The sequence below is a fragment of the Ascaphus truei genome, chromosome 3 (assembly GCF_040206685.1).
Source record: "Ascaphus truei isolate aAscTru1 chromosome 3, aAscTru1.hap1, whole genome shotgun sequence".
NCBI classification, from domain to species: Eukaryota; Metazoa; Chordata; class Amphibia; order Anura; family Ascaphidae; genus Ascaphus; species Ascaphus truei.
In genome coordinates this window covers 207,287,219-207,305,204 of record NC_134485.1, presented here as the reverse complement: position 1 = coordinate 207,305,204, position 17,986 = coordinate 207,287,219, and the positions used below count along the sequence as shown (strand labels likewise).

Sequence of the window (17,986 nt, the reverse complement as noted above, 5' to 3'; positions counted from 1 at the left end):
GGACCGAAACGTCGAGTTATGTGGTGCTCTATGGAATAAATAATCCCACTTTATTATTTTCCAACAACTGTTGTCAGTGCCGGTATTTAATGTGATATATATATATATCTGTTTTATCAGTCATCCTCTGCTCCTGACACCAGCAAGTCTTACTGTGTCTCTTTTTTTCCATGCAGATCACTCTTTCAATTCAGACGAATTAGCTGACTGTGTGATCAGTCATATGGTTTCAGAAGATTCCAGCTACGTGCTGGAGTCTGGGACAGGTAAGAACACATCTGCACATCAGTAAAGTAGTATAGCAATCAGCATTGTTAGTTATTGGGACATAGTTATTCAAAGTACTGGCTGGCCAACTTGAAGGTGTACGATTGTAAGAAGCTCAATTAACCAGCTTTTTACACTTGACATGCAAAAGCAAAACAATTAAAGTGTAATTGCGTTGCATCAAAATACACTTTTCTGGGGGGTTTTACACATAGAGGCGAGAACATTTTTGTGAACCACTTCGGATTTTCACATATTTCGCATATTTCAAATCTAAAATGTTATTAGATCTTAATCTAATGAAGTCCTAATAATAGATAAAGATAACCTGAACAAACAAATAACATAAAAACATGATACTTTTTCAACATTTATTTATTCGAAAATGATTAAACATTCAATATCCTTGTATGAAAAAGTATGTGAACCTTTAGATTCAGTACCTGCTGCACCCCCTTGAGCAGCAATAACTTGAACTAAGCGTTTCCTGTAACTACTGGTAAGTCTCTCACATCGGTTTTGAAGAATTTTGGCCCATTCCTCCTTGCAGGGACAGCTCGCTTCTGGTCCTGCCACAACATTTCAATGGGGTTCAGGTCTGGACTTTGACTAGACCATTCTAAAACAAGGAATTTCTTCTGCAGCCATTCTTTTGTAGATCTTCTTGTATGTTAAGGATCATTATCTTGCTGCATGACCCACTTTTACTTCAGCTTCAGCTCACAGATGAATGGCCTGATTATTCTCCTCTAGAATCTTCTGATACAATGCAAAATTCATGGTTGTGTCAATGATGGCAAGCTGTCCAGATCCTGAGGCAGCAAAGCAGCCCCAAACCATCACACTTCCACCACCATGCTTGACGGTTGGGATGAGGTTTTTCTGTTTGAACACAGTTTCGTTTTTCACCAAACATAATGTTTCTCATTGAAGCCAGAAATTTCTACCTTTGACTTGTCTGTCCATAGAACATTGTACCATAAGTCTTTTGGATCATCTATGTGCTCTTTGGCGAACTTACGACGGCAGCCATGTTCTTTTTAGAGAACAGGGGTTTCTCCTGGCTATCCTTCCATGAACACCATTCTTGTTCAGTGTTTTTCTGATAGTTGAGTCATGAACACTCACGTTAGCCAAGGCGAGAGTGGCCTGAAATCCTTGGATGTTACTCTGGGGTTCTTTGTGACTTCCTGGATGATTTTCAGGTTTATTCTTGGAGAGATTTTGGTAGGACGGCTGCTCCTGGATAGAGTGACTGTGGTCTTGAACTTTCTCCATTTGTCTGACAGTGAATTGGTGGAGCCCCAAATCCTTAGACATATTTTTTGTAACTCTTCTAGACTGATGAGCATCGATAACTGCTCTTCTGAGGTCCTCAGAGATTTCTTTTGATCGTGGCATGACATGTTTCCACACACCTGTATGGTGAAGAACAAACTCACAAAGTTTCTGATCTTTATATAGGGTGGGGCCTCCCAAACTCGGACCTGAAGATCTACCTAATTATTTAAACACCTGATTCTAATTATCCCCTTTAATTTAGCTGATAAAACCAGGGTTTTACCTACTTTTGCACAAACCATGAATCTTAATTACTCATAGTTTGTCTAATTCATACATAATTTTGTTTCAAAAGACATGGAATTGGTTCATATAAACCGTGTTAGATATTTAAGAAAAGATTGGTTTTGATTCAAGAAGGCTATCATGGAAAAACGATGGAATTTCCGTAATTATCATTGCGGTTCACAAACATTTTCTCACCACTATATGTCCTTGGTCTAAATAGCACAACACTATTGACATAAAACACAGTTTATTTTTTTTTTATCCTTCTTCTCTCCCATTTTTTATGGTAATAATATTACAATTGGAGAGGAAATCTTTAAAAGGGTATATAGGCGGTCCTCGGTTATCCGCCGGGATCTGTCCTGCAAACTGCCATCGGATAGCGGACCGTCGGATTGCGGATTCATGTTAATCCGCAGCGGTGAGCGTCGGATAATCCGTTCTGATGTTGGATAATGTGTTCCGCGGAATGCGTTACCTGGCGTCGTATAATCCGTTTGACGGACAACAGACCATCGGATAGTGAGGACCACCTGTAGTCATCTTTTTACCCATGGAATTACTTTGTAAATTACTGCATATATTATATAGAATATGGCTCCATATAACTCTAGTTGTCATAAAATGTATGCTGAGAAAGGAATTTTTAGACAAAGTCTCTCACTGTTGATGCATCAAGCTATTTTTTCACCTCTCTTCTATGAGTGTCCACTTGCTATTTGAGGACAAGAGATGTTACCCATCTGCTACACACCAGGGTATCAAAAGTATGACATACTCAAACTCTGCCAAGTCTAACGTGGGGTGTAAACTCCTCTGTCTAACGATGATTAACAAGATTCCCAGATTTCGTGCAGATTCAGACAAATTGTTTATTTTTCCTGGCCATCCAAAAATTTTTCAGGAGTTTTACACACAGCTTACAATTTGACATATACAATCTTAGCCAGCTCAAAACCCAGACTTACAACATTATATATTTAGATATTTATTTGTGTCAATTGAAGTGCCACTGGGAATGTGACCTCACGTATACTACAATAAACAAAGAAGCCCCAATACACATCCAATAAATTATTTAGTACATTACTATATATTTTTCTAGATTTTGTCGTCTTTGGGTCATTTAGTTCAATCCTTTCGCCAAAACATTTCAGGCCTGCAACCACGTCAAGGAAGACCATATTAGCAATGTGTCATATTGGATGTGCATTGGGGCTTATTTGTTTATTGTACTTTTACACACACTCCCTTATCTCTGAACCTGTAGTAACTTAGACAGCAAAGCTGCAAAATCGTATTCATCATATGCATCCTAAGCCTTTTTTTTCCATTTTTTTTTCCATTTCAGTTTCTATAGTTTCTGATAAGGGACCCAGTGGTGACTCCAGAAAGGAAGATAAACAGACAGATGGTAAGTATACTATTTATTTATGCTTCCCTTTTATTTGTTATAGTAAATATACCATCAGTAATACCAAGCTTACCCGGTCACATAGGGGCTTCTTAGCCTAACCTGAAGGTTTCTATCTGGAAGAACACATTTTAATGTAATTTGAGGGCATGTTTGATTATGGATATTGCATTATATTACAAATCGTAGGACTTTACCTTGGCATTTAGCAAAGAAAACACCATCATTGGAATGAAAATTCAAAACTTAGTAGTAATTAAGTGTTTGATTTCAGTTTTTGGGCCATTTTTTTTTAATAGCAACTTTATATTGATTTAGTTATTGCATTAGGAGTGTTATGACCTAATGGTTATCAACTTGATCATCTGAAATGTGCCATGCCATGTACAGTAATAAAGCAGCGGAGATGGGAAGGAGGATTTTAGGTTGTGTGGAGACCAATGTATGAGCAGCCGAGATGGGAAGGAGGATGTTAAGCTGTGTGGAGACCAAGGTATGAGCAGTAGAGATAGGCAGGAGGATGTTAAGCTGTGTGGAGACCAAGGTATGAGCAGCAGAGATAGGCAGGAGGATGTTAGGATGTGTGGAGACCAAGGTATGAGCAGCAGAGATGGGAAGGAGGATTTTGTGTTGATGACAATTTACAAATCTGGACTACTTCGGAAGGCGTCTTATGAATTAGCACCATTTACTAAATATGGGCAAAGTCCATAAAGGACAGGGATTACATTTTAAGCTTTGTAAAGATAGAATAAAGAACCTTACAATGCCGGAGAGAAAAAAAAGAGAAATGTGTCAGCCTTTCAGATAACTCCCTAGGTATAAAGAAGATACCAGAAAGAAGACGAATAGAAACGCTACGATAGTAATAGGACCAAGTCTCATGCATTAAAGCTGGAGGGTTATAGACTCAGGAAATGTGAAGACTTTTATGGGTTTACTAAATGAGTAGTAGATGCATGTAGCCACTTTCCTGAAGAAATGGTAGGGGCATACACAGTATTTTAACGACAAAAATGCTTGGGAAAAGATGCAAAACTACCCAATAGGGCTAAGAAGTGTATGGGAAACATATAATGCCTATCTCTACACATGCTCTAATTTGGGTTATTAACATGGAGAGAGTACAACTTCTTTCTTATAATATAAGAAATACTAGTATGCTATAAATAATGGTCAGAGAGAGGATCCAGCGTACCCCCTAAAATAGTGCATTCTGGTGGGTTCTAAATAGAAGTTTGACCCTGAAATCTTCCCAATTATACATGTTTCTATTGGGAATAATATTCAATTTAAAAAATGATGGTGAAACTATAGACCGGAGGTCATAGAAAGATAAATGCATTTATATTGTACAGACTTAACGATTTCCAAACTCGACATACGATAAAGCAAAGATTTCCTACGCTGTGACGTAGGGTAATGCACCCTGCTCCAGCGTTAGCCGCTATTGACTTGAATAGCGGTTCATGTCAAAAGGGGGTGTGACAAGCCACATCGACACTTTGTAAATACGGCTCTTAGAGGGAGATTCACTAAGTGGTGCTACTTCTTAAGAAACCTTCTAACTCCCGAAGTGTCCATCATACCCTTCACTTGAATGGACCGCAAGGTGTCTGTAGGTGCCAGAAGGTGTCTTATGGCATTGCATTGCATTGCTTAGTAAACATGGGCCTGAATCTTTTCTGGTAGAACATATTAAAATCCGATTTCTGGAAAAAGGGACACAATGCTAAATATTCATATTACAAAATAAAACCTATGTCCGAATTTTACTCATAAAACTTTTAAAGATTCTAAAGATTTATTAATTGAAAATAAGATTATGCATTACTGGTATAAAACTCCAACCAGACTTACATTAGTGTGTTTCTCTTCTAGTGATAATTACTGGAGATGCGGGCAGGACAGGGGGTGATATATATTGGATTGCATTGGCTAAATATTGAGGGAAATGGCTATAATTGACCTTTTTTCTAATGTAGTATTTGTATTAGGGGGTAATTAACGCAGTAATTTTTCTAATATGAAATGATGGATTAATTACCTAGTATGCAAGTTAAGAAGGTTATACTTGGTAAAAGGAAAACATTAAGGAACATATTTACTAAGCGGTGCTCTTCCATAAGATACCTTCTGGCGCCTGAAGACACCTTTAGGCAGTGGTGGGATTCAAATTTTTTAGCAACCGGTTCTCTCTCACCTTACCGCCCTTACATAGTGAAAAATCACCATCATTAGCTTCTTCCCCTCATCATCATCAGTTTCTTCCCTCTCATCATCCTCAGATCTCCCCCAGATCTCTCCCTCACATCTACCCCAGTCCCCATCACATCTCCCCCAGATCTCCCCTTCACATCTCCCCCCGATCTCCCCCTCACCTGTCCGGGCGGCGTACGGCATCTCCCAACATGCATGTTCCCCCTGCAAATCTCCTCAATAAGGCTGCGCAGCCTCATGACGTCAAGTAGCATCCCGTTGCCATAGCAATGGGGCGTCACGTGATGCGGTTACGTCACGTGGCTTTCCCGTTGGAATGGCAACAATGCACCATTGGACGCCGCGAGGCCATATTGAGAAGATATGCAGGGAAAAGATGACGGGAGATGCTGCTAGTTGCCCAGACAGGTGAGAGAATAAAGCACCGGCTCGGCAAACTAAGGACATTTTAGTAACAGGTTAGCACAAACTGGTACGAACCGGCTGAATCCCACCACTGCCTTTAGGCCATTCAAGTGAAGAGATTGTTCAGTGTATGGCATTGCAGGAAGGTGCTTTATGGAATAGCATCACTTAGCAAACATGGCCCTACATGTTCCATCTCAAAATGAAATAATGACTTAAAGTTGGAATGCCTGCAACAATTTATTTCAAAATAATAATTTCCTTTAAACTTGATATCATTAATGTTATATTACATATTCCCTGTGTTCATTTTTCATTTATTTACCATGTATTTGTTGATACTTTATTCAATTCTTTATTAAATCTAAAAAGTTAATTGAAAGAATATTGCTGAAATACCTTTCAAACAATAAATATCATGCAGTCCAGTGGAGTCTGGTTGTTTAGCAAGAGGGAAATCGGGCAGACTTGATGGAGTCTAATAAAACAGTAATGGTTTTTAATGTACTTTTCCTTTGTTGTATGTGCCATTTTGGGATATTTCCATGTTCCAAGAAGGAATTGGAGACATAATAAGACAACTGAGGAAACGAGTAGAAAATGTGTTCAACACAAAATATGGTGAGTTGTATGTATGTATGTATGTATGTATGACGGAGCTTCCACTTTTACAAAATAGCATTTTTTTAGCACTAAATGACTTGGGGTGAACAGCAGAGAGAGAAGTCTGCTCAGGACACAGTGCAATCAGAGGTGGTGGGTGATAGTGGGTTAACTCAAACATCCATAGGTAGGTAGATAATATTATTGAAACACACAGACACAAAGATACCAATTAATGGTGTGCACTCAGAGAATAAACTGGCATATATACAAATAATCAGAGAACATGTGCGCATCTGTAGGTATCTTTGTGTCTGTGTGTTTCTAAATAACTTGGGGCCTTGTTTACTAAGTGACCTTACTCCGTAAGACACCTTTCATGACGGAAGACCCCTTACAGCATACACAAGTGCAACAGAAATTGTCTGATGGAGATGGATATACAGTAGTCCTCGCTATCCAATGTTTCACTTTACAACGAATGGTATATCCAATGCTTCACAGTGCCTCACTATGGGCCGTTTTTTGACGCCGGAATGCGTTATCCGACTCCTGAATTCGTTATCCAACGCTCACCGCCACTGATTAACATGGGACTCACTTTACAACGGTTTCACTATCCAACGCTACTTCTAGAACAGACTCCGTTGGATAACCGAGGACTGCCTGTAGTCCATTATACGGATTAACTTTAACTATTGTATGTATCTATTTTTCTGTTCATAGACAGATATGATTATTTAAAATGTTGTTATTGCTGTTACTCTATATTCAGTTACTCTTAGTTGTTTTTTTTGTTTGTTTTTTTTAGATCTTTGCTATATGACTTCTGTTTAGCTGTAATTTAACATAGCACCATGGCCCATATTTACTAACGGGTGCTATACCATAAGGCTAAGGACCCGCTGCGGCCGGCCTCCCCTTTCCTCCAGTCTGGAGGTCCCCGCTGGCTCCTTCTGACGGGGCTGACTGCGTGCTGTGACGCATCAGCCGGCCGATGCTGCATGCTTCTGGTGATCAGAAGCGCTGACGCGTCACGTGGTGCAGCAGTCAGCCAATAAGGAGGGGAGGAGGAAAGGAGCTACAGAGCTACGGGAGGGAGGCGGCTAGGAGGGAAATCTGTGAGGCAGCCATGCATGGCTCTCCCTCGCCCCTCCCTCCTGTGCATACATCATCTCCCAATACATGTGTAATGACCCCTTCCACCCCCGGTCCCCATATCCTGCTTCCCCGTGTTTGCTGATGGGCGACAGGGCGAATGGGAGAGGGGGGGATGTCTCTGAGTTTGGGGGAGCTGCAGAGACCGGGGTTGAGCTGCAGAGACATTGCCCACTCCCTACCCATTTTGGCAACGCCCCCGCACTCAAAAATGCTCCCTATGGACCACAATCCGCCTCTCCATGCACCGCCGCAGTGCGTGCGTGCTGACTGAGGCAGCGGGGCTTCGGCCTAAGTCACCTTTCAGCTCCAGACAACACCTTACAGCCCATTCACTTTAATGGCTGTGTTCTTATGTAATAATTTTTGGTAGCTGGTTGTCATCTCTCCTTTTAATATAGTGAGACACCTAAGCTCCCTGTTCCTGCACAGCAGAAGTATTTATTTTATTGGAGACACATAGCAAACTGTCTTACAAAGACATGTCAACGGCACAGTTGGTTTCTAGTAAGTACTGTATAATGACATTTCCAACTTGTAGCGTAAAAGGCAGCAGTAAATATAGCGATCAACTTCCACAACCTCACATTATGCATTCTTTCAGTCTCCAATCTCATTCTCTATTAGACCTGTCTTCCACCCTGCCCTTCCTCATTGGGTGACCCTATCACTCAACATATTGTACATGCACAACCACTATGCAGTACATCCTTACATTGCACTATAAAACAGGGCCTGCTGGGATGTTTGCAGGGTTCGGTGCGGGGCCTTGGCTCCTTACCTTCTCCGGCGGCATCTCCTCGGTATCAAATGGCGTGGAGACGTCACTGAGATACATGAGGAGATGCCGCTGGAGAAGGTAAAAGAATTACAGAGGCCCCGTGCTCTCCCCGGGACTTTTGCAACAAATGGAATTATAATGAATGAGCTTTGTTTTATGGCCTGCTAGACTCCATCTTGGTCAGAGTGTTGCTCGATCCAATAAATGGAAGGTGTTTTATGGAATAGCACAGCTTTGTGAATATGGGCCTGTCTCTGTGCAGCCTGATTTCTCTTTTATTAAAGCTATATAAGACATGCATCCCGCACTGCAGTGAACATTCATTACCTTCTGTCCATCTTTCTATGGGCAGTAGATTTTATGTTACAAACATGGGCAGGGCTGCAGACAACTTTCCCAGGGCCCAGGACTACAGTTTCCACTGCCTCCCTCCCCTCTCCGACCCCCCCACCCTAGTGTCAGTGGCTTTGTGAGACAGGTCTAGGACATTTGGTCGCAGCCATTTTGTTGCATCAAAATGACCTCCGACGCTTCGCCGTGACTCACCCCGCCGGCTGCTTCGCGGCTAAGGTAAGTGTCTTACCTTAAAGCCCCCTATCTTAAGCACTTACCTAAAAACCTTTACCCAAACCCCACAAAAACCTTAAATTGACTCCCTACCATAACCAGTAGTAAAACTTACCTTAGAAGCGGCTGGCGGCGGGGATTCCTGTGGGGGATCAGCTGCGGCAGAAGGTATGAATCGATTTGAATCGCGTCACCATGGCATCCTATGCCTTTATGTTGCGCTGCTTCCATGTATTTGCAAAAATGTCCCTGACGAAACTCCATAGCTGGAGGGAAACGTGACGTCATCAGCCTCCGTCATTCAGCTGTGTTAGTTTCTAGTGGTACGAGTATTCAGCTGATCGGAGCAATATGATTTATATTTCATTATACCTCATCAGTTAGATATTAAAGACAGGAGCTTGTCTGAGCTTATTTAGAGCTTCCTCATGATAGGCTTTATTGTCTATCTATGTTGTAGCCAATGCTCAATTATAGCCTGATGGTTTATGGCAGGCTCAATTCAGCTTGTCAGTAGTGACTGGTATATTACATTTATCCATTTTCCTCAGGCTTTAGTTATATTTTTGCCCTGATATATTTACACAATTAGGGGTGTTTGTTGGTTGGTATTTGATGGTTATTGTATATCCCTCAATACCTCACCTACACCGTATATATCTTGAGGTAGTGTATTGCTCCTGTTATATCCCGCTCCCTTATGAGGGAAGAGGGGTGATATGGTATAATGATTTTACCAGCTACACCTTATAAAATCTAACGTTTGCACTATTTATTTGCTCTTTAGTAAGTTCATTATTAACATCATTAGTAAGGTGTGTTGCTGTGTTTTGCTCTCGTTCTTTGCTGGCTATTGCCATCAACACTGAATAAAGTCAATAATTTCCTATCTCTGACAAGCATTACACTTTGTCAGATTGTTTACTAAGTAGGGACTTTACTGGCATATCGTTTCACTATTGATTTTTTAATTACTGTTATACTCACATTCGGTAATATACGTTTTATGTAAATACTTAAAAGTTATATTTTATATTGTTAATGGTGTGCATTTAAGTGAATTCTTTTTCGAGCACACAGTCTTGTGTACTCATCACTTTACTGATTCACTTTCAGCTCACAGTTTGCACCCACCCACTATTACAGTATAGCTATTGATTATTTTCATTTATTAGTATGGCCTCTAGTTGATCACTCCCTATCACAACTCCTTTTCCCTTGTGTGGGAAGTGTCCCTGTGCCTGGGGACCTGAATAAAGATTAGAGTTGTAGTACAAATGTTCGTGGCGCCCATCATCATTACCTAGCCAGCACCGTAAATTGAGGTAAACTATGCTGAGTAGCCAAATATTGCACATCAATGTAAACTCCCCAGGATCCGGGCAGGGAGGGCTACATCAAGAATGGTTGATGGTTAAAGAGGGCTGGTGGAAACTACTGCGGAGCCCCAGACGGTGCTAAGGGATGAGATAATATGGAGACAATTAGAGAAACGTATCCCAGTAAAGCACTCTGGAATACAAAAAATAGAAATTATTTAAAAAAAAACATAATTAAAACAGTCTCACGGAACCAATAATAAATGACACGGTATAGCACAAAACCTATTAGAGCAGTAAATACTGAATACCAAGTTTATACCGTGGCGTGTCATTTATTATTGGTGAGACCGTTTTAATTATGGTTTTTTTCAAGTGAGATAATAAATGTCTTTTTTTGTATACCCGAGTGCTTTAGTGGGATACTGTATGTTTCTCTAATTGTCTCCATATTATCTCATCCCTTAGCACCGTCAGGAGCTATCTTTTGCAGCCTGAATTTTCCTGACTTAAGTACATTTATTGATGGTGTTGCAGGCACTATTTTTGTGTGTGTGTGCGTGTGTATATATAATTCTATATATATATATATATAGAGAGAGAGAGAGAGAGAGAGAGAGAGAGAGAGAGAGAGAGATTTTTAAAGAAAGTATATAATCATATAAGTTCTGCTAGATGTACATCATTAAAGTGGCAGTGGGACATATCGCAGGAAAAAAAAGATTGTACACCGAAGATTGGACTGGACTCAAGGGTATCAAAAGTCCAAGACAATGACCAAAAGTAATTGAAAAGAAGGATGAAATACAAATTTGTTTTGGAGCAACGTGGAGAGATTTGCAACTGCAGTACCCGGAAGATTATTGGCGGGGCCTTCATCCAGCAGTGGATCGACAAGGGCTGAAGATGATGATCCTGATATACAGTAGTGTAAAGATTTAAGCACCAGCTTCCACGACCTCACAAGTCTCCTCTTCAGATGCAGTCTACTGAACAGTATAATAAAGAACTAACCTGTGAATTCTTTAGACACTAGAAAGTGTGTTGTATACTTGTATACTGTGATTCCACGTCCAAAGATGCCAAAAAGATGTTAGTGCCCACCTCAACTCCATCCAATTTCCAAAGGATATCTGGTGTATCTTTGATGTAACTTGGTAAGCATGTGACAAATGGCCTCAGTACTACATCCAAATATGTGCTGGCTTGTCCACTTAGTGATCCAATGCCAGATACAATCGGTTTGCCAGGTGGTTTTGTAGAATGTTTGTGTAATTTCGGCACACTATAAAAAGTGGCCAGTCTTGGATGTTTGATCGACATATATTTATATTATTTCTCAGGATTGACTTTATTTCTTAAACCTTGCTGCAAAAAGACTGTAAAATCTGAAAGTATGTTATGTTACAGTGGGATCATTTGGTAACACCTCATAGCACTTTTTGTCCCCCAAAAGCCTTAAATTCTCCTGCAGATAGCTTTCCTCGTCTAGGAGAACAATGTTTCCTCCCCTTCTCGGAAGGTTTTATAATAACTCCTTTTAACTCTGAGTTCTTTCAATTCCTTCCTCTCTTTGGAAGTCATGTTTTCCTGACCCCCTCTCATGGGTAGTAACTCTAGATCTTTGGTTACTACTCTAAGGAAGACTTCTATATTGGCATTGGAGGTTAGTTGTTATATGTAAATATTTCTTTGTATTTTGTATTCATGGGTGAGGTTAAGTATTCACAGAATTGATTAACAGGTGTTGCATATTACATGCACTGATCTTACAACCTAAGTATATGCCTTAAATACTATGAGGATCATATGCACTAAGTCTAGTTAACACGGACTGGTATGTATACATATACCCAGTGTTCGACAAACCTATACATTTGCTCGCCCCGGGTGAGTGGATTTAATGGGCGAGTAAATATTGGCCCAAGCAGCACACGTTTGGTACTAGGTGGCGAGTAAATTTTTTTGTGTGGCGAGTAGATTTTTTGGTGATTTGTCAACCACTGCATATACTGTACCTATAGGAAGATAATATATATATGTGTGTGTGTGTGTATATATTAGATGGATATTTTACATCAACCCCCCCTAAAGGGCTTTCTCAGTTTACTGCACATTCAGTGCACTGAATCTATAGCTTGAATATATGCCCTAAATTTATGGGGGATTATATACACTCAGTCTAGTTATTTCAGACTGACATACATATATTTATGAGAAGATATCGTATACACATGTACAGTATATATAGTAGATAAACATTTATCCCTATAGGGCCATCTTAGATATAGGATACTATAGTCATTTAGATTTTCAGCAAAATCGTAGAGGATTTCTCATGTTTGATTATTTTGTTTTCGTCCCAATAAACATTGGTTCCTATATTGTTTACATTTAGTAGAGGTAGAGGGTCTTCTGTTCTTGTATATTTATTCTATTCCATTTCCCCACAGCACCCCTCTAGTAAGTATTATTGTTAATGAATTAAGCGGAGCGGGGACCCTCCCCTTTATCTATTTAATTCTCAATCATAAATGTACAACTGAATCTATAGAGAACTACTGGGTTGTTAGTTCATTAACAGCTATCACAGCTATCACAACCTGCAAGAAACCAATGAAATTCCTTTTTACATTAAATTTGTCATGGATAATTTATGGTGTCAAGCTCATCTAGGCGTACAAAGTGAAAGAGAACAGTGTGGAATATTTTAAGAGATAGATCCCTAGAGTGAATCGACGGCTGAATTATTAATTAGAGTAAAAACACAAATAGCATTTTATGGCTTACACCTTCGTTAAAGGGACACACTTAGGTATAAAATGAAAACAAAAAATGGCCTGCAATTAAGCCTCAATGTATATTATAAATAATAATACTGTAATAATAATTGTTCTTTTATAGTGCTGCTAGTTTTACAGAGACATTTTGTAGGCACAAGTCCATACCCTGTAGAGCTTACAATCTATGTTTATGGTGCCTGAGGCACAGGGAGATAAAGTGACTTGCCCAAGGTCACAAGGAGCCAACACCAGGAATTGAAACGGGTTCCCCTGCTCAGTGCCAGTCAGTGTCTTTACTCACTGAGCCGTTCCTTCTCCTTGTACATAAATCCAATGAATAAACTGAGGTGCTAGAACAAACACAAAACCAATATGAACACCAAGAAGTAAAAACCAACTCTGTCCTGCACACACAAAATATAGATTATATATGTATATTATAGACGTAAAGCATTAAAAGGATGACCACACTGCCAAAACCTGATTGCAAAATAATAATATTGTCTAAATTGATAAATTTAACATAGTATGAACTTGATGGACATATGTCTTTTTTTCAACCTCTTCTACTATATAATTATGGAACTAATATGTATTGAAGTGAAACTTCTTTGCGCACTCCTACCACATGAGAATAATTCCCTGGCAGTAAATGCACTGCATGGTGACGGAAGTGACGTCACTGCTGGTAGAAGAGGCCATCAGTGACGTCAGTGTTGTCAGCTTCCAACACTAGCAGTCACCGGCGAGGAGGAAGGCGGGGAGAGGGGAGAGAGTGGAGAGAGAAGACACACACGAGCGATGATGAAGGCAGCGCTGGATCCATGGGGGAGAGAGAGGACATACACAAAATCCGACCGCCGTGTCCGCAGCTCAGCCGGGGGGATGAGTGGGACTGCTCCGGGCCGGGGGGCTGAGACAGGGACAGCTCGTCCGGTGAATATACCCCCTGGAGCTCGCTCCGGCTGGGCGCGCCTGCTCAGAAGGCACCGGCACACCAGCAGCAGGACACGGAGACCACACACAGAGAGAGACACTCACACTGACTGACACACACACTGACTGACATACACACACACACACACACACACACACTGACACACACAAGGAATTCACAGTTACTATAAATATAGAAGTGCAAATAGCTAAAACACGCGTTCTAAGTCAAACGTCTTTGCGTTTTGGCACTGAAATTGTGTTTTGATTTCTAATTTAAAAACATCACCATCACAAATACAATTTCTGTGACAAAACAGTGTCAAAAGACGAAATTTCACTTAAAATGCACGTGCTCGGCACACACATACACTTAAAAAAACACATGCCCATATAAAAAATGCATAAATTAACCCTTATCTAAAAATAATATTATTTCATGACTCTATAGCAACACCCCTTAAATCATGCATCAGAACTCCTCTGCACCTGGAACAGATAAGTATACTATGTGCACCAAGGGAAATTAAATCAAAATGACTTAATAATACATCATTCATAACAAAATGTAGGGAACACCTTAATCACTATGATAAAAATTCTCAAATGTCCATTCTCAAAAATAATCCATCCTAATGTGCACACAGAATCATTATAGCAGCTGGTAGTGCACGTGGTATCCCATAACCAGTATAGATGTGAAGAGAATCATAACATGTATAAAACTACTTGTCTGAAACACAGCAGCTTGATTCCTCAATGAATTGCTGATTCCCAGCTCCTCTGCTTTCTCACTCAGTAAGCATGCCTCACACTTCTACTCTTTAAGCAGCTCTAGATTGCATGCATGTAAACATTGGGCTTGGCTTCTTCCTATATATCCAATATCACAGCCACAAGATTATAGACCTTAGATAACGTGAGCTTACATGAAACTCATTCACTGATAATGTATCATCACATTTCCATCTTTCCAGGAATACATACACTTCTCTTGCATACTGAGCATCTCTTTAAATTGAATTTCTGGAAGTACCACTCATATCTTTGGTGCTCTATTGTTCAAACAAAGTGGCAGAAATAATCCTTGGCATATGGTTGTAAGGATCCGGGCGTCACGCCGCCCTCGGCGCACTCCCGTTTTACCCCGGTCCGCGTTTAGTGCACATGCTCCTTGCAGCACATCTCCTGGCACCTCTGCTGTCACCCACGGTACTGCGCGCACACGCGCATCCCGTCCGCAACTTAGTGTGGAGTCTGCTGTCCCCACCTGCGGCTTGCGGAAGCGCAGTAATTAACGTCGGAGCGTGGCGTGCGCACGTGATGCGTGCACAACACGCGCATCTCGCCGCATCGGTGATCCTACCTTCACCTGCTTCCTGCAGTGGAATGGCGAATCGCGGCCGTCGTAGCTAACACACCTCCATCCCGCCTCTTCGCATTGGTTCCTCTCTCTCTTATATGCTCAGCTGTGCCACTGGCACTTTGGCTGAGCATAAACCTATGTTGCGTAGTGTTCACTGCTTCCTTGCCTCCGAAGTCCTGTCTTGTACCATTGTTCCTAGCTCGCAGTTCCTGACCCCGGCTTTCCATCGGACTCCGCTCTTCTATACACCTGACCCCGGCTACGTGCGACGATCCGCACCTCTCCAACCCCGACCTTAGCAATGAACCACGACTACTCTTCCCTCTCCAATTCTGACCACAGCTAATAGTACCTGCAACGATCCGTTACTCCCCAAACCAGATCTCGTCAGGTAATACGACTACCCTGACCTCTCCAATCCAGACCCGGCTACCTCGACCAATCTACACTCCAGACGCGCTAACGCAGCTGTGGGTGGCGTTCATATCAATCCCCACTTTGGCCTCGCGGTCGCGCCTTGTTTGTGGTGAGCACTGCGTTACAATGGTGCTGTGTAACTGGTGCAGTGCAAGGCATAATATGAAAGTGTCCAGAATTCTGTCACTAATCTGTTCCCATAGAGGAGGCGGTATTGTAAATGAGGGTGATGATTTTGTTCAAACAGAAATAGAGGAAACCAATAAAGAAACCAAGCTGTTGTCTCTTAGAAAAGTTGTTTTCTACATTTGCGACTTTCTTTACAACTATACCAGTTATTTAATACCACATTGTTCTCCAGCTGCTATAATATTTTTGTATTTACACACAGTTTAGAGCTGCTTCAAGAGTAATGTGAGACATGCTTACTGAGTGTGAAAACTGTGAGGAGCTGAGAATCAGCAATTACATTGAGGAATCAAGCAGTTGCATCTCACACAAGTTGTTTTGTACATTCATGATTCTCTTTATATCCATACTGCCGGCAGCTCAGCTGTTGCATTCCACACTTTGTGGAAACTGAGAGGCTGTGATCTGCCTCTACTCGCTCTCCTCTCTCTGCCCGGGACAGAGGAAAGGTGGATTGCAGCCTCCCTACCTTGAATGTGGAGTGTGTGATGGAGAGAGTTAATATGAGTGCGCTATGTACCTAACTCAAGTACATTAATGCATTGTTTTAAGTCACTTTAGTTATATTTATATAAACATGATGTATGCTTATATTAAGCAATATATAATAAGCCCTATTTTAGGGGATACTGCTTTTACTCTAAGGAATGAGGAGCTTTAGAGCAAGAGACAGATATAGATATAGATATATATATATATATATATATATATATATATCTATATCTATCTATCTATCTATCTATCTATATATATATATATATATATATATATATATATATATACAGTGCTTGACAAATCACCCAAAAATCTACTCGCCGAACCAAAAAATCTACTCGCCACCTAGTCCCGCCCCTAGTCCTGCCCCCAACCCCGCCTCTAGTCCCGCCCCCAGCCACGCATTTTTAAAAAAGCCATAAATTGAATAAATTCCTAGTAAGAACATTCGTTTTTGATATTAGTTTATTTATTGTATTACATTATACTACAATTAGTCCTTGGTGTGTGTGTGTGTGTATAAATGTCAAATCTAGAAAAAAAAAAGCCAGATGTGGATGACTAGTTTCCTGCACCCCTTAACTAGTGTCTGGATGCCCCCGCTTCACAATATTTAAAGCAGCAATCCCGCCTGGGATCTTACCTGATCCGCAGACCCTCAAAGTCCAGGTACCCTCATTCCCGCAATGTTATACATTGGAGGGGAGGTGTTCGTTACCTGTCTTCTGGGTTAGGGGGGGTTCGATGTCTTCCGTGTGAAGCTTGAGTCAGATCTGGAAGTAAGCAGTATAGGTTATTTCAGTGTAGTATAGGGCAGTTAAGATATCCAGATCCATAGTGTGAGAGTGTGTGGGGGAGAGAGCGAGAGTGTGTGGGGGAGAGAGAGAGAGAGTGTGGGAGAGAGTGAGAGTGAGTGAGAGAGAGAGTGGGAGAGAGAGAGAGTGGGAGAGAGAGAGAGTGGGAGAGAGAGAGTGGGAGAGAGAGAGAGAGTGGGAGAGACAGAGAGAGAGTGGGAGAGAGAGAGAGTGGGAGAGACAGAGAGAGAGTGGGAGAGACAGAGAGAGAGTGGGAGAGACAGAGAGAGAGTGGGAGAGACAGAGAGAGAGTGGGAGAGACAGAGAGAGAGTGGGAGAGACAGAGAGAGTGGGAGAGACAGAAAGAGAGTGGGAGAGACAGAGAGAGAGAGTGGGAGAGACAGAGAGTGGGAGAGACAGAGAGTGGGAGAGACAGAGAGTGGGAGAGACAGAGAGAGAGAGTGGGAGAGACAGAGAGAGAGAGTGGGAGAGACAGAGAGAGAGAGTGGGAGAGACAGAGAGAGAGAGTGGGAGAGAGAGAGACAGAGAGAGAGACAGAGAGAGACAGAGAGAGAGACAGAGACAGAGAGAGACAGATAAAGAGACGTCAAGGCGCAGTGACGTTGACGCTGCTCCGTGCTGATTGGATGTTTTCAGCCGACAGTGCTCTGAAAAACAGCTTGGCTGTCGGCTGAAAACTCCA

General features: G+C 41.4%; 1 protein-coding gene across 3 annotated transcripts in view; it reads left to right on the top strand.

Annotated features, from left to right (window-relative positions):
- GTF2IRD1 (GTF2I repeat domain containing 1) overlaps positions 1 to 17,986 on the top strand; it is a 170,007-nt gene that overhangs the window by 112,944 nt on the left and 39,077 nt on the right. For 2 of the 3 annotated variants that reach the window (XM_075589974.1, XM_075589971.1), the window contains exons 14-16: positions 177 to 266; positions 3,188 to 3,250; positions 6,431 to 6,496. In XM_075589974.1, coding sequence (XP_075446089.1) covers positions 177 to 266; positions 3,188 to 3,250; positions 6,431 to 6,496 — 219 coding nt within the window. The remainder of the gene's footprint in view (positions 1 to 176; positions 267 to 3,187; positions 3,251 to 6,430; positions 6,497 to 17,986) is intronic. The other variant, XM_075589972.1, reaches the window with a different exon arrangement.